Genomic DNA, 21,842 nt, shown 5'->3' with positions numbered 1-21,842 from the left:
GGGAGCGGGTAAATGTTTAATCTGCTCAGGTAGGTGATTCAAATCAATGTCACCAGAACGAAAACGCAAACAGAAAATCCAATTTCCTGGTACATGGTCTCTTTACTACTTGCAAATACCTCTTGGAACTCCTAACTCTGTAGGGAGTTAGTTTCAATCTAGAAAAGGTTAACTCATACCCATTCAGACTAGCTACATTCATCGTATAGCTTCACAAAAACTGTATGATGATGAGTAATTAGTCTGAATGTTGCATTTACAAAGCTTGTAAAGAAACATTACAGAGCAAAATGGATGTTCAAGCATTGTTTTCAAGGAATCGATAAAGAATCATGGTCCACTTCGGATGCAAAGGTAATATTTGAAAACCATAACTGGGCATGGATCATCATGACTGTGTGCATAGTCGGTAGAGCAGTGGTCTCGTAATCCGGTGACCCGGGTTCGAAACCAAGGCGATGCTAGTGCCCTAATTTGGTAAGGCATTAATCCTCATTACCAGGTCCCTCGGAGAGGACCTAAAGCTGTCGGCCGTCTGGTTGCTTACTTACAAGCATTTATGCTTTCTTAGCAGTCAGGTAAAATAACCACCACCACAATATACAATAATGATTGGCCAGCTGTCAGGGCAACCGATTTCTTCATAACTAGTTTTCATTATATGATGTTCCTTTATAAGATGTTTATTTATATGATTTTTCTTTAGAGGATGTGTATTAAGTATGAAAACCGTTCATGTGTGTGTGTACGCCCTTTTGATTCTTATACGAGTCTCGGTTTCCTAAAACCTCCTCTTCGTGTAAACAGGCCTTTAAAGAGTCACGTCTCGAGTTGTCATTTAATTTATAACCTATTTGTACAGAGGTTGTGCCTCGCCACACCGCCACAGACAGTTGACTAATTGTTTCGTTTGTTGTGATAATTGAGTTCGTTTGAAAACAAATGGTCATAGGGAAATGAATGGCACAAACAGATGACGAAATGAAACATGTTAAGTAAAAACCACAAGTAATGAACTCCAAATGAATATCTTCCTGGAAATGGGGCAGTTCAGTTGTCAATGAAAGGTATTGGATTATTGTATTGTCTTGCTAATACTGAAGTAGTTGGAATTTGCTGCATAATGCAACGACTTCTTTCAATATATTGCCACTGCGTCAGAACTTCTCTCACGGCTGCAGACAACTGATTGTTGTCACAGTCTGGTAAACATTTGTAAGAAGAATTACTCTTCAGAGAAAAAAACTTATAGGGTCATATCTAGCATTGTCTGATGAGGGGGGGGGCGCTAAAAATACTTCCCTTATTTGGGAAATTCTTCTGACCAGTCAGACAAAAGTCGGATAATTACCGGGTAGGTAGAATTGAAAGAGGAGTAATTATTTCTCGTGGGGGAGTGGGTACGGTGTATGGCCTCCTTGGACTCAGGTCTGCTTGCATGTTTGATAAAACTTTGAATTCACAATTACGTATTAAAAACCTCCTTGATTTGTTATATCTTTGTGTTTTAGAATTATAAAATTCATGGTTCCAATCAACTCTTACATAAATATTACCTTCAAATGTATCAGGTTGATTACTTTTTGATGAAAGCCATTTTGTAACACCAAAACAGTGTGATTCTTATTAAAAGTTGACAAGATTTTAATGGTTAAAAAAAAAAGCCATTTTCCGAAGATGAAACAGTGTGATTCTTAAAATTGACAAGATTTTCTTTTTCAAAGATTCTCCCTGTTTTCCCTGTCCAGTGTTAAAGCTTCAAATCCTTGATGCTCTGGTATTATTGTCTAAAGCCCATTGCAAATCAGGCGCAGGGCGGCAGGGCGTTAGAACCCATCAGGATCTTAGAAATTGTCTTAATTACCTTGTAATGGGATCTCACTCGTCACACCTTCTGTATGTCGTTTTAAAGGTGATGGTGAGAACTGGTCATGCAAATAATCACCAAAACAAAATTACAGGTTGTGACAAATAAACGTTGTCATGTTTTTTCTGATTTGTACGTCATTTTGAAATATATGTAGGAATTATCATGTATTACAAAGCTGGAAATTTGGATCTTTAAAAAAAATGACAGATTTTACTGCATCTTGCTGCAAGTCACAAACTGAAAAAAAAGGACACAGGTAGGGATATCTGGGACTGCATATATGTGGTATTAAAATTTGTTTCTAAAGTTTAAAATGTTTCCCATACTATCTGAAATACAAAGTTTTGAAGAGCAATTTATTTTTCTGAAAAATTGCCACTGTGACATCTTTCCCGAAAGCTCATACTTGTTTACCTTCAAATTCACCAGAGCATGCATAACCTTCTCTTTACTGACCCTCATCTGTGTTTGATAAGACACTGTAGGAAAAAGGTCTGCAAAACCAATTAAAAGTTAAGTAAACACCGGCTCAAAAGAATTGTGTTTAATATCCACTAACAAAGTTACATGTTTGAGGGCCAGAACAATAGGATGAAAGGATGAGGTTGCATTTTAAGCACTGCTAGAGGATGATGAATTATTGTTATAGGATGGAATTGTTTTGGATTGTCTGCATTAAAAACAAAGTTCAAAAAACACTTCCATAAATTTCTGGTATGAATTTTTCACTTTATAATTTGAAGTTTACGTGTAATGCTACAGTCACACGGCCATGTTACGGACCTGCGGATGCTTACGTATATTTCATCCGCAGCAAAATTTTGAGATTTTCAAAATTCCGCTGCGGATCTGGGTATGTCTGCGGATCCTGCGGATTGAATTACGGATGGATACGGATGCTTACGGATGATACGGATCCTTGCGGATGCTTACGGACTTTTATCCGTAAGCATCCGCAGCTACCGTAAGTGGCCGTGTGACTGTGCCATAAAGCTTTAAACCTGACCATTGCATGGGAATCATTTTCCAGTGATAAGTCTTTTTTGAGGGTGATAAAAAGAGGGTACAAACCAGCAGACGAAAGATTCAATCAATTAATCAATTAGCTTTAAGAACAAACAAAAACATAGATCAATTAATTAATTTAAAGACTATTTAATCAGGAAATGACACAAGAAGGGGAGAGAAAAAACACCAATGTGTATGCAAGAGAAATGGGAAGTGAATAGTAGAAATTTGCTTTGATTTTAATCTAAAATGACAGAAATGTGAACAAGTCATAATCTTAAAATTGAATAATACAAAGCAAAACAAACAATCTTTACCAAGGAAAAAAAAGAAAGAAAGATAAAAGAAAGGGATTCTGTCATGTCTACATCTTGTTCTGAAGGGACATGAAACAAAGTAGAGGTTCTTAAACATGAGTTTGTTCATCTTTGTTGGTTGTTTGCTTCAAGATCGATATTGACATTTGGAATATGCTGCATTATGCAACAACTTCTTTCCACACGTTACCCTTGCTTCACGAACTATCCTCCTGGATCATGCAACCCTGGACAACCAATACTGGGCAGTGCAGAGAATTCAAACTTAATAGAGGGTATTCACACCAGAGATAATTTATACAACATTCATCTAAGAAACATTGTATAAAAAACCTGTGTGATGATAGAGGCATACACATTGAATCTATTAATCTTATGCGAACATGACCCCTAGCAGGTATGAAAAAATAAACTGGAGGGTAGTTTCAGTACCTTTTTGTATGTCCCAGAAAGATGATGTTCAGATTATTTTCTGCATCATTGTCGTGTTCGCACATTTTGATGGTGACGGACAAGGATACTGAAACTACTTCAAATGATTTTTCTTTGATAGGATAGTTTGTCCAAGGATCTAATCTATCAGAAATATGCTCAGCCGCTCTTTGCCATAGTAAATGTTGCATTTTTTCTTTAGCTGTACAGTGATTTTTTTCTTGTCTGAAAGGGGGGGGGGCTAGTATCTATATACGGAAGACTGAGATGGGTGGAGGATGAAAATTGACATTCAGAGGAAATGTTGGAGAAAACGATATCGGGCCATAACTTGTGATTGTGTGGGGGGATGAGAAACTTATGGCTTCAAACAGAAAGTGGAAGGAAATTTTGTAATGAATTGAAACTTGAATTTTATTATAGAAATGTGAATACATCTGTTAAAAGTTATCCCAACCCAAGCTGAGTGACCCCATCCTGTGTTAAGTTTTAACTTATTATTCTGGCTTATATTGATTGTGATTTAGCTACTTCAAAGTACTTATAACTGCCCCTTCCCCCACCCCCACCCATTTTCTCTCTCTTTCTCTTTCTTTCTCTCTCTCCTCTCCTCTCCTCTCCTCTCCCTTCCTCTCCCTTCCTCTCCCTTCCTCTTTTCTCTCTTGCTCTGTCTGTCTCTCTTTCTATTTATTTATTTCCATTTTTCTTTTTCCTCCCTTTCTATCCATCTATTCATTTCCCCCTCTCTCTCTCTTCCTCCCTCTTGCTCTCTACCTCTGCATATATCTTTTATCTTTCTATTTCCCCCTCTCTCTCTCCTCTTTCCTTTTGTGTTCCTTTCATTTCCTCTCTACCCCCCCCCCCCCCTCCCCCCCCCCCTCTCTCTCTCTATCTCTACCCCCTCTCTATTTCCTTTTTCTGTGGTTTATATATTTCTGGGACCTGATTCATTCATGTATGTAAACCAAAATTCAATCGCTCTGTCCCATCTGAACTTAGTTCGCAAGAACTATTGACATAACTCTTGAACAAATTTTCTTTGTTTGCCTTTCATTGTGTTGTCTCTTTCATGCATTCAGGTACATAAAGCTACTCTTTCTCTCTCTCTCTCTCTATCTCTCCCTTCTTTGTCAGCTCTGATATTTAGAGGGTCTAAATAGCTCCTCCTCAGCTCTGTCCCGCTGACAAAAACCAGGAAATGCAGAAATATATATTTCACTACCGGCATATAATGCCATACAGCCCATGTTAATTCCCTGAAACTTTGGATTGTATGTTTTTAGTCCTTATTCCCTTGGCTTCAGTGAAGCAGATTTCTTTCATATCATGATAAGCGGTAATTCTTGGACGAGCAGTGGTTCACTAGGATCTTTCACTATTATTTTGGAAGGAGTTTTTAATATCTATGTTTTGAAGGGAAGTTCTTATCATTTGAATGGAGGAGCAACGTATGTCTCTTTGATGTGTATCGATAAAACTTCCAGCATTTTCATCACAAATTTTGTTTGGAATCCAGAATAGGTTGGAAATTTGTGGACGCTCTATGGCTCAGTGGTAGAGTACTCGTCTCGTAACCGGGAGGTCCCAGGTTTGAAACCATGCGCCAGGCTAAAGTGCCCTTTAGTAAGGCATTAATCCTCAATACCAAGTCCCTTGGAGAGGACTTAAAGCTGCCGGTCCCCCTGGTTGCTTACTTACAAGCACGCACATTCTTTCTTAGCAGTCGGGCAAAACAAACCAACCAACCAACTTCTGTTTTGACGTCTGTTATGTTGTGGTGAACCTCTTCATACCATTTAGGAATATCAGGACATTTTTCAGTTTCATGTGTGTTTCATTTATGTGGATATGGACTCTTATGGAGTGCAGTTTAAAAGGCATACTGTGTTTCTATTGTGCCAATGTCTGGACTGGAGACTACACTATTTTTGTATCAAAGGATGATCACGATGGTGTTTTGTTTGATAGGGAATGTGATGTTATTATATTGAAGCGGAATGCAGTGCAGTCTAAAAGGGTGATCTATGATATAATGTAGTTCAAAGTGCAACAATTCCCTTGCCAATTCGTCAGTCAGTAATGAGGTCTTGACAGAAGACTATGCTTAATCTGTACACAACTAAAGTCAAGTTGATATAGTTATTGATCAAATTTCAAAGGTTGTGAAACCATTGAAAAAAGAGACCGCATGAAAACTGATGAGTATTATGATGTTTTGATAAAAAACTGATTGGTTGTCTTTGATGAGTGTTGTTATTCAAGAAAGAATCGTTGACATTGTTCTCTTTAATAGTAGAATTCAAAACATTGGTAGACTTGACTTTGATTTGATTTTTATGCATTACAATCCATCATAATCGACTGGATGTGCAACTTTGTACTGAACCCACATCTCTGTATTCTCGTAATACCTTTTACTGTTATATAGGCCTCGTTGATACATCACAGAGCGGTTTTGTGAATTTGTCATCCACCTTTCAAATTAGTAAATCTTTTTTCTTTCTGTTTGGTAAATTGCCGATGCACAAATTTGATTGTCTGCCTTCTCTTAGTATAATGCAGCACAGGAAATCAAGTCACTGGCTTACTCATTCTTTATCGGCCACTTGGTGGCGCTAATCAGATCAGGAAACGAGAGCAGAACGTTACAATTTTCCACAGTAGTTGAAAAAAGAGCAGATGTGGGAGGGGGTAGGGGTGAAGAAGGGGATGAGTGGGAGTAGGGGGTCATGCTCTACTTAAATCACCTCATCACAAAGCAAGAGAATTTGCATTTGCATTGCCTAATTTGAATGTTTATGATAATGAATATGATATGCTGTCCATCCTCTCCTCTCCTCAAATTTAAATGTGCTATTTAATCTTTTGGTATTAAGTAGAAGTGCCCTTACTGTTTGGATCATCAAGATAAAATGAAATTAATATGGCTTGAAATATTGTCTTTTAAAAAATTACAAAAAGAAACCTATAGACATTAAGGAAATGTTTTCAGAAAATATAGGTATATACATAAGAGAGAAATAGCCCTTTCAGATACATAATAATCAATTGTAATCCTGTCTGAAACATGTTAATAATATATTTAGTACCAAGCAGTTTAAGCCATATTTCTTTACAATTGATAAGTTACATACTTCCTGGACGAAACTTGACTCCAAATATATCTCTAGATGATCTGAAGAAAAATGATGAGGGGGTGGATGAAACAACTCCTCCCACCCCTCCCATACTCCTCTTCACTGTGTATAAGCTTTATAGTGTATTTCTGATTTTCCACCTATATATTGATTATCACTCTGTGTTGTTTAGATAGTGGTATGACTAGACTAATGAAGTCCATGCATCATCCAATATAACTGTCATCCTTTTGATTGACAGTCTAGGGAAACCCCACTTCCTATTTTGAGTTTAAGTTCACTTCATCTCGCATCAAATTCTGATTTAAAGGGGAGCTTCTAGCACATATTTTTGTCAATATTCTAGAAATGTGCTTCAACAATCATACTTTACTTGTTATATAAGTTTCACCACAGAAAACCCCAATTTAAACCTGAATCACAAGGAATGCAAAGAACTTTCTTTTAAATTAGTACCATAAAGCTAGTAACCCTATTTTAGCGATATACAGTTTTTGCAATTTGTAAATGAGCCTGATTTTCATGGCAAGAAACCTTCACAAACTGCAAAAATTCAGTGTCTGTTTTTCTAAATATATTTTTTTTAATTAGTTTGTAGCATAAAACTTATTGATATCTGAACCAATTGTGAAATTCTTAATCACTTCATGTACATTATTTTTTTCTTCAGGTATTACAGTTTATTTTAGATGAAAATTCTGTATCTTGAGCAACAAAACTGCCTATTCAGGGCAGGGAAAAAATTAATTAAAACATTTTGGGGGCTACTTTTCAAGCTTGCTTGCATGAAAGTAACACTCTTTTGGGCATTTCGGGGGCTAATTCGTCCCGAGCCCCCGTGTATTTTTTTCTCTGATTCAGGGTTACATTTTCACCTTTGTACAGTAAGGGAGTTTCCCTTGCTGAATTCATCCCTTTGTTACAAATAGCTGGATAGTTTTTCTTTAGAAAGCAGAATTTCAATTCCTTCTGCAAAATAAACATTACACTTTGAAGCAAGAAAAGAAGGACAAACATCCACAAAGAAAAACAAGTGTTTCTGAAGCTGTTAGAATCTTTGTCAAATATGCAGCTTGAGTTTACAGATGCATAAAAAAGTTTGTAGTCAAACTGTCATGTAGTAAACCAAAGTGTTTCTTTCATTGTGAATCAATAACCACACGATCGCCTCAGAATTTGAAGAACGTGAGAGAATGAAACAAGGGCAGAGAGAGAGAGAGAGAGAGAGAGAGTTAAATAGAACATGGCTTTAAGAAAAATGTACTAAACTTTTCTTTGTCACAAGACTCTTGCTGTCAAATATGTAGAGGATATACAAGCTTAGATGTTAGGTGTGAATTGGGCCATCTTTTCAATTATTATTTGAAAGCTAAACATTGCCTTTACCGCGAATAAAATCACAAATGCTTCAAATTCTTAGGGGCTTAGCAAGAGAGTGTGACATGGACCTCATTTTAAGCTGTAAAGAAATTGTAATGTTAACTTCACTTTGAATGGACAAAGTTTCCATGAACTTATGCAAGCAAAGTAGGATAGTATGAAATGGGCAGATTTTTACAGGTAACATTGACAAAAACATTTATTTTACTGTGAATATACCAGAGACGCCAAGTTCAAAGATCGGCAATGCGTGACATTTTCATGACTCGGCGCGCACGAGGGTATAACACACGTATAGGTATGGCGTTTTTTTTAAAATCTAGCACGCGCCGTGCGTGAGAGCCGTTTTCAGACCCTCAAAATGCGTGATGTCGCGCCTAATGCGTGACACTTGGTAGCTCTGATATACACACAACTAACCCAGACTTTCGGAATTAAAAATTAGATCATGAAAGGGGGAGCCTTATCAGTTGAAATAAAACAAAATGTTTTCTTCCAGTGTGAAATATAAAAGACAGTTTCCTCTGAGTTTAAGAGCTTAGAAAAAGAATGTGAAATGGCACTCTTGGTTTCTCAGGTTTTTGAGAGATTAGAATTGAGATGTGAAAGGACCTCTCACAGACACTCTCAAAATAAAATGATTCAGAGTTTAAGAGCTTATGAGTCTGATGTGAAGTGGTTAGCCCTTTTCAATTCTTATTCTCTGGATAGAAACACAATGACTATTCAAGCATTCAAGATCAAGTCTTCTATGCTTGGTGATTTTACACTTGTAATAAGTAGGAAATGGAAACCCATGAAGTTCGTTTTTATTATCAGGGTAGTCAAGCTTACAGTCAGATGCTGTTGGATCTTAAAGGGACCCATTCTCTCGTTAAAGAAAAAGGAAAAAAAGGATTTGGGAAAATATTCTCAACATGTGAATACAGTTTAATACAAAGAGAATCCCTAGTATAACCCCCAGCTTTTTCTCTTATATCAAATTTACTGGTATATGTATATAATTTATGTAATGACTAGAAATACATACCGGTAATCATCTTACCTATTAACATGCACATCAATTTACAAGTGCACACCTGCTTAAATAGCATGTGTCTACAGTATACCATCAATTTATAGTTAATCACTCATTGTTGGTTGCCTTGTGGGCAGTGTATATCTATGACCTAAGGATGACTTGTTCAGGCATTATTTCTAACTATCCTAGTCCGTTGAAGAGGACTTCTAGCTGTACCTCCTTTAAAACTTTAATATGAGCGTATACTTTCTAACATAATACTTTTTGCCTGAAAAATAACAATTTTTTGGCCTGATATTTCCAAGCACTAATCATTAATCTGTGCTCTGATAAATTAATCACATGGTTAAAATGCATAATGATCTATTATTAGTTAATCATTCACGCCTAGGCAGAATGTATCCATGACCTAAGGATGACTTGCAGCTATTGTTGAAGCCGATAGGATCTTCAGGTGTACTTGATAACCATGTGAGGACTGATGCACCATACCCCTCACACGTAGGTGTCACAGGGGGCTTTCTCACTAATAGCATGTCAGAAAGTTAGCTTGACAATGACTACCATGCTCTTTAGCCTTTTTTAGGGTGTATCATAGGAATAACTCTTCTGATTAAAGCCAGAAGGTGTAGAAGTGGCTTTTTTATTTGATAGCATACCTCACACCACCACAAAGCGACTTCACATTGACTCCCAACCATGGACCTACTACAACTGATTTTCATATTTTATTTTTGGGCTAACGAAGTATGTTTGGTGGTCTGTCATTGGTCTTGTGTTGGTTTCGTTTGGGTCTTTTTTCTAATACTAGGGTATTAAATAGGAGTTATAGAACTGTTTCATTGACAATCACTTTGATGCTTCGTAGATCAAATGTTTTAAGGGTAAAGATGGGAAAATCATCTGCTAAGAGCCAGTAGAGCACAGGGTAATAGCAGTTTTTAAAGTTATAGCTTGATTCCCTCTGGTGCTCTAAAGACCACATTTTATGACAAGTTTATATTGGAAGGAAAAAAAATGTCTGCTAAGAGCCCAGAAGGGCATGATATATCCTTTTAACATAGAAATATTACCCTTCTGGCTTTCGATGACAAAATGGTTATGTTACTTGTGTCTATCAATCCTTCAAGTTACACTTCTCTTGATGAAAAGGTGCCAGGTACGAACTCTGAAATAACAAACAGCATTTCCTTGTTCTTTAGATAAACACTGAAACCTTTTAATGTTTTCATACTGCAAACATCAGTCCTTTGGTATTTTTCATTTCTACCATAAATTTGTGTTAGTTTGTGGGGAAAACGTTGGTTTTGAATGATCTTTGTTGTAAAGGGCATTTCAAGTGAATGCATCTCCCTTTGTCTGCTATTTCAATAATTTCTTTGACTGAAGACAATAAGCGGAACAGAATTTTCCAAGGTGATTTGGAGTTGGTGGAAATGGGACCGGTAGGCTGTAATTCCCTTGTCCTACTGAGTAATACAGGGATGAGCTCCTATCTCCTCTGATCTGTCTTCCCCCTCTCCGTCTCTCGCTCTTGTATCTCACCCCCTTGTCTCTCCACCGTGTCGAAAGTCATCGCAGCTGTCTGGATTAACACATTAAAAACACAGGGCTTCCACCGTCCCATAGCGGTGAAGCACATAGCTTGCCATACCTCGACACAAGTTCAACTTGGGAGCTATTCATATCTCCACCTCATGGAATCGTTTGTGACGCACCTGAGGTGAATTTTGAATTTATTTAGGTTACGTTTGGAACAATCCATGGCAGTATGTCCACCTAGAGGCATTCTGGAATCGTTTGTGAAACATCTGAGGTGAATCCCAGATTTATAGGATTTATTTTGAATCATCTGTGGCAGTTTGTCGATCCACCAAAATACTTGCTGGAGTCATTTGTGGGCCATCTGAAAGACATCAATTACATGTTATTAAGGTCACCTTGACAGTGAGGTCTGGCAGTTTGTCCTGAAAGACATTTCCGGAATCGCTTGTGAGGCGTCCAAATTGCATTACAGATTTCTTGATGTTGCTTTTACAATGCTCTGTGGCAGTTTTTCCGCAAAGGGATTATCTGGAATAGTTTTCAATTGCTTTTAGAGGATACAAAATCTGTCATCATTCTCGCTTGGACTGCTCTAGTTTCTCTAAGATTCTGCTGGTGCCCATTGACCAATGCTGGTTGTCAATTTTGAATATGAAGTCCATTGGGTACAAGTTTTAAATCTTAGCATTTGCTGTTGTATTTTACAGTGTGGTCGAGGTTTGTCTCACTTGAGTTTGCTTTATCAGGGATTCTTTTCATTATGCCCTTGTTCAAACTAGTGATATAATCAATTTCTAAAGTGGAGAAATTTCTGGGCCACAATGCTCATGAGGATCTATTTGTGGAATCATTTGGAATTGTCATAACCGAGAACAAAATATCGTTTTGCTTGTTGAAGTAAACCTGCGTACTACTGAGCTAATTTCTTTTCAAATGTTTAATTTTATTGGAGTGGTTTGGTGTTATAGTAATACCACTGTCATAGACATGCTGGTATACAGCAGAACAAGTCTGAATGGAAGTCGTTTCTGCTGAGTAATTGTTAGACTACATGTTTGTTATATTCCTCATGCATATTCTCTGTAGGGTTTGAATATTTGTACATTGTTATGAGTTTTGACAGTATTGATCACAAAAGAGGGAAGTTCCAGCGGGTAATATGTGAATTCTACAGGAAGATAAAGCATATCTTTTTCTTCATATTCTAAAGTACGAATTCAGTGACAAAACATGCAAGCCTTGAATCATTGGACCGTACGTTGAAGCTATTGCGTCACGTAAAGAAAAAAATGATTTGGATTATGTTTCTATTTTTATATTTTTCCGTGGAGGGAATTTAAAGTTAAATAATTTAAAACAAAACCCAGGAAATGCCATGCATCAGTGATATACCGATGATGCTTGATTCGCGCTACGCTAATGAATAAAGCAATCAAGTGACAATTTTACTTGTCTTGCAAAACGATATCTTCACTTGGCTTACCTAGAAGAAAGAAATGCATTGAGGCAGTTTGTGGCAGTAGAAATAGATTAATACGCCAAGAGTTCCTGATGATTGTGGTTTTATTATTGCTGTAATTTCTTCTAACAGATTTGGCTGCTAAAGCCTAGCTGCTATCTTATATTTTGTTTTTATTAAGGTGTATTTTCATCCTTCTCGTTCTTAAGTTGTTCAAGTCCCATTTTTTGTGATTCAGAAGGGCATTTCGAAAGGTTGCTTTAAGTGTTTTGAGAGTGTTCAAGGCTAAAATGTTTTCTTTTTTGTTGTTGTTGAGAGTAAAGGATATCTCAGCTTCAAGCTTTGTCAATGTTAGTATTTGAGAATGACAACATGGTTCAGTCCGAATATTTATGATAGAAGCCTTTTTGACTCTCAAGTCTCAATAGAGGAACATGATCATGTCATCTTCCATGTTTCTGAATTGTTACTTTCATCATCAATGTGCAGCAAAGGATATTCTCAGTAGCTCTCGTCCAATCTTGTTCTTAAGATGAACTAATCAATTGCTTCATCAGGATTATTCTTGCTTGAAAATTTTGGTAGTTAGATGGTAGTGTTTTCCCGAGGAGTTCCTGTTTCTGAGATTGATATTGAATCAATTGTTTCATTTTGTGCGGGAGGATCTTGATTGTTTTATTGTAGTACTTGCATATGAGTACCTTACAGTTACCTGTACAGATGGAGCTTGGGAAGTTCGTCTTTGGTCGGGTATCTCTGCTTAGCTGCTGATAGTTCAGACTCCTTATTCTTTGGGATAAGTTGTTCTTCATTATTATCCTGAGATTAATTAATCAATTGCTTCATCAAGATAAGTCATACAGGAAGGATTTTGAATGTTGGATGGTAATGCTTTGCAGAGGAGTTATTTTGTCGCAAATCAGAGGCAGAGCAAGTTCTTGGGAATTACATCTTTTGTCAGATATCGCTGCTGAAATTGTTCTAGTATCCTTTTCGATAAGCTGTCCTTCATTGTAATTTATTGGAAATTAAGTCCTGAAGTGATGCAATTCTCTAACCAATGATATACATTAGCACTCGTTTCCTTGTATGTTACAGCTGAATGATGTTTAACTGAATGATGCAGAACCTTGGAGGCCATGCAGCTGTTTAGGCCTGCAGGAAAGTATAATGATGATTCAACGGTGACAAGAGGTGTAGCTCTTCCTGCACTGACTGGTCAAGATAACATTCTCATCATTCTTTCCAAAGTCCATTCATTTTGGAGTATCTCTTTGTATTGAAAGCATGCTCTGGATTTTTCTCCATTTGCATACCCATAGGATTTGTTTAAAATTGAAGCAGTAGTTGTGACATCACTTTTGTTTGTTGCTTCAGATGAGATGCGGAGGTGAATGGCTGTTTCAGACATTGTCGAGTACATTATGGTGAGAAGACAGGCCTGCCTGGAAACAAAATGACAACTCAGTGCACTAACTATTGATGGATTATTTTTTACTATTACACTTCAGAAGCTCTTCATAAAGTTCTCAGTTGTAATTCTTCATCCCAGGACGGATCGCTGCTCCTGTAGCTTTTTGTAAGCCTGTAAAATAAAGTGACATTAGAATGCACAGATTATTGTGAAGAGTCTACAGAAGGAACTTGTCAGCCATGGCTCACAGGAAGAGCTACACATTTAGCCCTGGGCCAAAGGAGAAGCAACCATCGTTCAGTGATGAAGGAACATTCAGGTTTCATCCAGAGGAAAGTGAAGCGAGTCCTGCATTGCCTGGTGGAGGACAGATTCCAGGGAGCCCCGGAGGAGATGAGTTTGTGTTTGTACAGGGCCATGACGATGTTTTCCAAGAGCTCCAGGACTCTGGATCGAAAACGGCGACAGATGACATGACTAGATCACCCTTGAAGGAATCTACAATGCAGACAAACGGTAATAATGCCTGCAACGTGGAAAGCTATTATTTCTTTGACGACATTGTCACAAGTAAGCCTGAAAAAGCAATGAAGGACAGAAACAACTTCAAAGACATCTTTAAGAAGGTACTGAGTGATATTAGGTCAGGGAAATCACCGAAAGCTGCTCGTACCAAAGCAGTGAGGCAAGACGGCACCACGGAAGGAAATAAGTCAGATGGGGGCAAGTCAAAGATTCCTGGGAGACAGGAAAAGAGCCCATGTATCGGTCAGTTAGGTCATATTTCCGGATCAGGATCAGGTGCAATTGGGAAACAGGATATAGAAACCTGTTCACAAATGGATAATACTGAAACTGAAAGCATGCTAGAAGAGGATTGTTTGTCCAATTCTTCTGAAACACAAAGTATAGTTCGACCTGTGACACCTGGAAATATGTCTCAAGGATATTTAGAATTAAGCAATGACCACTTTGGAAATGCAGCTGACTGTTCTTGTCAAGTTAGTCCTACAAAGTTAAAAGACTCTTCTGAAAATGATGGAAGCTCAAGTGATCAATCAAAGTTTTCACTTTGTGCCAATGATAGCTCTAATAACAACCTTTGCAATAGCTCTAAGACCTTCATAGACACTGACTGGATATTTGGGACATTTCCATCTGACCAGAAGCAGTCCTATCAATCTAACAATTCTCACAATGAAGATCCTCAAGAGCCGGTTACAGGCCAAAGCGACAGAACAGCATCGACTGTTCATTCTGTTCAAGATGACATAGCCGGTGATAGTTCATGTAGTGCAATAGACGGTGCAAAAAATTGTGTTCAAGTGCCGGAGAGCAAAAGTTGTTACAGTGCAATATCAATAGAGGGTGAGGCTGACCTTAGTAAAGATACTGATGAAAACAATGAGTACTCTAATGATGATCTTGGGGACAACGTTGGAGGGAAAGAAACTGGTGCCATCTCTGACATCAAAGTTAGTTTATGTGAGGATGTTGCCGGTGAGAAAAAACCAAAGTCAGGTTGTGAGCTGGTGGTGGATCGGGTCCAATTCTCTCACGTGGTTTGGACTGTCATGCGGTTCCTGAGTGACGCAGCCCTAGAGGTAAGTAAGCACCTTGTCTAGGGGTGCGTTCAAGCGACTCTTTTTTCACCCTAGAAACAAGGTTTTCAAAGATGTTTAGTTTAAAACACGGTTGCATTCAAGCGATTTCAAGGGAATATCCGTCGGTCGTAAAAATAAATGTGTTTAAAAACGCAAACATGTAATGCTGGAAAAAATGGGTTTTGTAGAATCACGGTCGCCAAAAGTCGCTTGAACGAACTGAGATCTCAATCATGATTCTATAACGTCATTATCGTGGTCTGCTTCCGGTTTGGCCGACAGTCGACCCTAAACACAGACAGAAAGAACGCGCAAAGTTGACCTATACTTCCTGGGTCAAACTGCACAGTGTGATGAGCAGTGGGTGGGCTTGAAATGAGCGAGAATCTGCGTTGATGAAAAATCGCTTGAATGCTCTCCCGCAGTAACCATGTTTTTAACGTCGTTTAGATTTGTGATTCATGTTTGTGATTCTAGCTTCAAAAAATCGCTTGAACGCACCTAAAGTGGGTGTGTCCATGGTGGAGAGGGGTGGATGACTTTTCAATTACTAGTATAGATACCTGTATGAAACCTAGTGCAGGACTCCACACTAAGATTTCCCCTGTACCCTAACCCTTAAAGGTACTATGTCCCATTTGCAGGCCCAAAAAATGAAAATGTTAAATTCCAATGGCATTTGAAAGATAAAACTAATTTAGAACTCCCCTTAAAGTGGGAAAATAACAACTACCGGTATTAGTTGTCAAATCGACTTAGGAGATATAGAGCCAATAAGTAATAGTCTTGATTTTCAGACCATTGTACCACATGGTCATACGTTTTATGCTGCGCAAAGATTTAAACAAGAAATGGGTTATTGATGTAGACAAATGCTCATGTACCCTTTACAACTCTTTTCATGTATGTTATTACCAAAGAAGAAAAAAGCCAGTCAGTCACTCAATAGTGTCTGACAGTGAAGTCTAGCAAGTAAACGGGTTTCCTTGCATGATTTGAATATTGGGACACTGCTAAGGTTAAAATTTCACAGATAGGACAAACATGACATATTCATAATTCCTGCAAAGTTCTACAGAATTTGAGGTTGGCTGCAAAAGGGACATAGTACCTTTAAGGGTTAAGGTTAGGGTTCAGGGCTGAGGTTCAGAAATTGGTGCCGTACAACTTGGGGGTAGTAGAGTACTATTTTCTGTCTCTGTGTGTGCACTAGGCCACTTAATAGTTTATCGTTGATATTTTTAGGATCTAGAGAGAAAATAGAACTTGCTATATCTCCTCTTCATGCATATAATCCATTATAAAATTTATTAATCATTCTTCACATTTATTTAAGGGAAAAAGGCCTTCAATTTGGTATATTATTTAGGGTTAAGATGCTTGAAGTAGTTGCCATAATTAAAATATTTTTCTAATGCTTGAATAGAAGGTTTTAAACTACTCAGCTTGTTTCAATACTGTATATTGAGAACGTGTTACATACAGTATGAAATGTTTCCTAATTGTGCGGTTGTTCAAACCTACAAAAGCATCATGTGACAAAAGAATTGATTCATAACTGACACAACCCTGTATTTTTACAATCTGTGAATTTTTGTTGTTGTAATGGTTGTTTTTACAATTTGCAAAAATGTTATGTTCCATAAGTTTCTGACTCAAAGAATTATGATATCTCCTTTTTGCAAGAAAATTATTTGTCAAGAAAAATACATGTTATAATGGTAGTGCTTTAATTGAGAAGGGTAAAAACATATTTGTGGTATTAATAGTTCTGTGGAAGAATAAATGTTCTAGACTTTGAAACGGAGTAATACTCATCTTTTTTTGAGTAGAGACATTCAACAAAATTTGAAAAACTATATGGTTTCTCGCCAATAGAGGGAGATATGCAGCAATGAGATTGAATCTTGATTGAGGATCGCAGATTGATTGGAGCAATTGGGCACAGTCTGAATTTCTGAAACCTGTAAAGAAATTTCTCACTCTCTCTCTCTCCATTTCTCTCGTTCTCTATCCTTTTTTTTCTCTCTCTCCCCCTCTTCCTCTCCCTGTCTCATTCAGTCTCTCCTCTCTCCCTCCAACCTGTCCTTCTCTTTCTTTCTCTCCCCATCCAATAATTATTCCAAATTGTTACTTAATTTGTCCGACTTTATTTGTTTTACTTTGTAAAATCAAATTGAGGCTATATGTAGAGGGATGAAAATATTTACATTTTTATGAAGTATGAGAAACAGCACTTGTTGGATTTTACGACCTGACGTAGTTATTCATAGATTTAGCGTAAGTCTCCAATTAAGTTGTCCATCGTTGATGGCAAAGCAGTGGCCTACTTCTCCCAACCCTTCTTACATGTAATGCAAGGTTATGACATACTAATTATGAATTTGTCCTAATATTTATTATCACAAATTGCAAATGGGATTTTGATTTTAATAACCTAATTACCTTAGAAAGACATACCCTTCATTTACGATAATGGAATGCAGATAAGATCCTCGTTTCTTTATGCAGTGTTTTAGAGAAATCTTAGCGAAATATGGGCAACTTTTACTTTGAGTGTATCTGAATACAAGGATCATCTTATAGTGCTTTTGGGGTAATTCTAAAAATAAGATGGTTGTTATGAATTGCAAACAAGATTTGAAGAATAATAACTCCATTAATAAGAGATGATTTACATACGACTATATAGTTCAGATTTTTCAATTCAATAAAAGTTTATTCGAACATGTTTCGCAATACAAAGACTGAATTATGCATGTTGTACAAAGGTTAAAATACATTGTAAATAGAAATTGCAATTATGAATAAGAAATATTGAATTAAATACCAAATTATATAAAATACTTTGCACTGATAAAACTGTAGGTAATGTAATGCGACGGTACTTGAAGATTCTTTACAAAAAACATTGTTGCTGTTGTGAAATTCAAACAAGATGTGTTTGTTAATAACTCCATTACTAATAGATGTTTTATGTTATTTATAACTGAGTACAATCCAGTAGTAGTCGGTTTCCTTTCATACTCATCGACTTCAAAGAATTCAGTGATATAATCGACAAAAATATCTTTGAGTGTTTCTTTATTTATGACAAGATTCATGGAAAACTACATAAAGATGAATTCTAAAAATAAGATTACAATTATGAGTTGCTGGAGAGATTTAATATTTAATTACCTAGATGCTTCTGTCCACTGAAAGATGCTTCAGATGTGAACAATTATTTGAGTTTAGGTTTTCCATTCCATGAAAATCTATTATTTCAGTACAAAAAAGATAAACATAATACATGTAGGAGGTACTTGTAGGTTTATTCAAAATATGATTGTAATTAGAAAATTAAAAACAAGATTTACAATAACCCTCATATTTCTGAGAAGCTATTTCAAGTTTTTTAGAGCGATGATAATAAGACTTCGATATGTTTTAATTTCCTCTTGTTTTTCTTCATTACGTCCCTCATTTATCAGTTTAAAGACGCTGAAATAGGCATGATTATGTTTCCCCTTTTGGGATTTTCTTTCAATTGATTTCTATAATCTTCAATTCTCTTTTTAATTCTTACTCTATTTTCATCCCTCTGACCCCCCCCCCCCTCCCTGAAAAAAAATCTATGTATTTATTTCTCTCTCATCTCCCCCCCCCCTCCTTCTCTCTCTCTCTATCTCTCTCTTTCTCCCTCGTTCTGACTCTTTCACCTCTTCTTCATCTCCCTGTCTCTCTTAAACGCCCATCTCTCATTCGCTACCCCCTTCTCTACCCCTTCTCTCTCTCTCTCTCTCTCTCTCTCTCTCTCTCTCCCTCCCTCCCTCCCTCCCTCTCTCTCTCTCTCTCCCTCTCTCTCTCTCTCTCTCTCTCTCTCTCCCTCCCCTCTCCCTCCCTCCCCTCTCCCTCCCTCCCCTCTCCCTCCCTCCCCTCTCCCTCCCTCCCCTCTCCCTCCCGCTCTTTATCAATCGATTAATAACATCACCTTCTATCCAGTCTTGTGTAAACGGGCCCCAAATCAAGTGCTCTTGAGTCCTGACCTTTATCTGTATGCAAGGCTCCTCACACTTGACCAAGAATGCTTCTTTCTGGATCACTTCCTTTACCTTACAAGATCCATTAAAGGCCCACCCCAAAAAGAAGATTCACTGGGAATTAAAGCCCCACTGCACTACTTATAGCTACTTGCGCCCTCTATATAGCAAACAATGCCTAAGCGGTGCCCGTTGGTCCCCCATGAACCCTTTTTCTTATGTTAATTGAGAGCTGAGTTGATGAGATAGCCACCTGTCATTGACCACGCTGTGTAGTCTAACCCCTCCTTGCTAAACTAGTACAGCCAGCCTTTAAAAGGAGATGTTATAGTTTATAAGCTTACATACCGAATGGAGATGTTAGTGGGAAGAGCTAGTCTATGAGGTGCATGTTGATGGTTACGTGTTGGTGATGAGGATGATAGTTATGATAGTGATGATGGTGATGATGGTGATGATGGTGATGATGGTGATGATGGTGAAGATAGTGATGATGGTGATGAAGATGATGATGGTGATGATGGTGATGATGATGATGAGGATGATGATGATGATGATGATGATGATGATGATGATGACAATGACGGTGGAGATGGTGATGGTGACATTGATTGTGATAGTGGGGATGATGACAGTAATGGTAATTTGGGTGTTGTGAGGTTGGTGATTTGAATCCACCAATCATACATCAATGGATTATACATTGTGCATTTGGTATTCCAAACAAAAGTAATTCCTCATTTTTCTGTTAATAGTCAAAACTTCAGAAAGGCTTTAAGTTATTTATGCTGGCTCTCCATAGAGAGAATGAAGATTGTGATGATCAATGAACATGGATTGTATAGGAGCAGTAAATGGTATTGATTAATGTATTGTATTGCCATGGCAACCATAAAGGAGACAGGTGGTGGTGGTAATTTCTTCAAGTTGGAGAGGTAAATGTGGAGGATGATGAAATTGGGTAGCTATAAAAGTAAAAACAAGCACTGTACTGTTACCTGGTAGCAAGCCAATTTTGATAATGATGATGATGATGAAGATAATGATGGCAATAATGATGGTGATAATGACGTTGATGATAAATACGTGCTAATGAGGATAATATCAATGTTGATGAATGATTATGGGGATGATGACGATGATATGATATGATGATGATGAAGAGATGATTTATCTGTCAGGCCCTGTATGATACATGTTAAATTCAGATAAATTTATTCTCATTTAGAAATCTTACTCTATGAAAATGTTTGGTTTTAAAGGCAATGTGATGGAACCGCTGTTTTTCTGTCCCTCTGCAGAAAGCAAGACGGACATTCTCGGTTGGCGACGACCAGTTGATGCGGATACGCCAGCAGCAACCGGCCGGCGCCAAATCCACCAACTCCAACTCGAACATCTTTGCCTCGGTGAAGGAAGAAGACGAGGCGACATCTGCCCCCCCTCCTCCCTCCTCCCCCTCGTTGCCAGGGCAACCTGCAGCCAATCAGGAGAGTGCCTTTGAGGATGTATTCACGCCCAACTCGCTGACGGAAACGCAGAAGAAAGCTCGCAACATGTAAGTCATTGACTTGTTTATACATTGTATTGTGTTTATAGTACCGTGGTTTAGTAATTCATTCCCTTGACTTTCATACAAGAGGTTGAGGTTTTGAACCTTTTCATCTACAGTTGTCTCTTTTGACCCAGGTCATCTTCAGTTGTCTCTTTTGACCCAGGTCATCTACAGTTGTCTCTTTTGACCTAGGTCATCTACAGTTGTCTCTTTTGACCCAGGTCATCTTCAGTTGTCTCTTTCGACCCAGGTCATCTACAGTTGTCTCTTTTGACCCAGGTCATCTACAGTTGTCTCTTTTGACCCAGGTCATCTTCAGTTGTCTCTTTTGACCCAGGTCATCTACAGTTGTCTCTTTTGACCCAGGTCATCTTCAGTTGTCTCTTTCGACCCAGGTCATCTACAGTTGTCTCTTTTGACCCAGGTATCTTAGAGTGGACCTGCCTCATCTGCTTAGTGTTAGGGCATCAGTCTCCAAGGATTAATCCATTGACACTCTTGTGCATTGGTAACAGGTTGTTGAAGCTAAAGCCAGGGTAATATTTTTGAAAGCATTTTCAGAAGTGCTAAGGGATATTATCGTTACTGTTGTTCTATCTTTCAAAAATTAAACTGTAAATTCTCAAGCCATGTAGTAAAAAATAAATGTACTGACTGGTTCAAGAATTGCATTGAAGCTTGTGAAAGCATGAGTCCCCTCTTCGAGATTTGATATATATATATATATATACCAAATATGCTATTTTTTCCACTGTTTTTGGTTTTACACATGCAGTGAGGAAAAAATTGTTTCTTGACCATTATAGTTTCATAAAGGCACTATGAATCACGTCTCTGAGGTTTGGTCAATTTCATAGATGCCTTTTTTATGTTTCACTTTTATCCCAGAGAAAAATTCACATCCCCCTTTGTAACGGGGTCATACATGTGGGACCTAAAAAGATCATATCATTGATACGTTCATCAAATATTTATGAAAGCACACAAAGACTCAATTGCGTTATCAAATTTCATTTTCAAATGAACGCACAAAAACTTGTAAGCCATCGCAGATACCATTCTAATTGACGCAAAAGCC

The 21,842-nt window shown here is 37.7% G+C and overlaps 1 protein-coding gene across 2 annotated transcripts in view; it reads left to right on the top strand.

Annotated features, from left to right (window-relative positions):
* LOC115929229 overlaps nt 1-21,478 on the top strand; it is a 28,372-nt gene extending 6,894 nt beyond the window's left edge. Inside the window, exons 1-2 of one of the 2 annotated variants that reach the window (XM_030997811.1) lie at nt 13,783-15,187; nt 20,511-21,478. In XM_030997811.1, coding sequence (XP_030853671.1) covers nt 13,823-15,187; nt 20,511-20,771 — 1,626 coding nt within the window. In that variant the 5' untranslated portion in view covers nt 13,783-13,822 and the 3' untranslated portion in view covers nt 20,772-21,478. Of the gene's footprint in view, nt 1-13,782; nt 15,188-20,510 lie in introns of those variants that run through there. The other variant, XM_030997813.1, reaches the window with a different exon arrangement.
* Nucleotides 21,479-21,842: the final 364 nt, after the last annotated feature.

This window comes from Strongylocentrotus purpuratus, unplaced genomic scaffold, assembly GCF_000002235.5.
Source record: "Strongylocentrotus purpuratus isolate Spur 01 unplaced genomic scaffold, Spur_5.0 spur5_scaffold_4, whole genome shotgun sequence".
NCBI classification, from domain to species: Eukaryota; Metazoa; Echinodermata; class Echinoidea; order Camarodonta; family Strongylocentrotidae; genus Strongylocentrotus; species Strongylocentrotus purpuratus.
The sequence above is the reverse complement of the archived record's forward strand: the minus strand, read 5'-3'. Positions and strand labels throughout refer to the sequence as shown.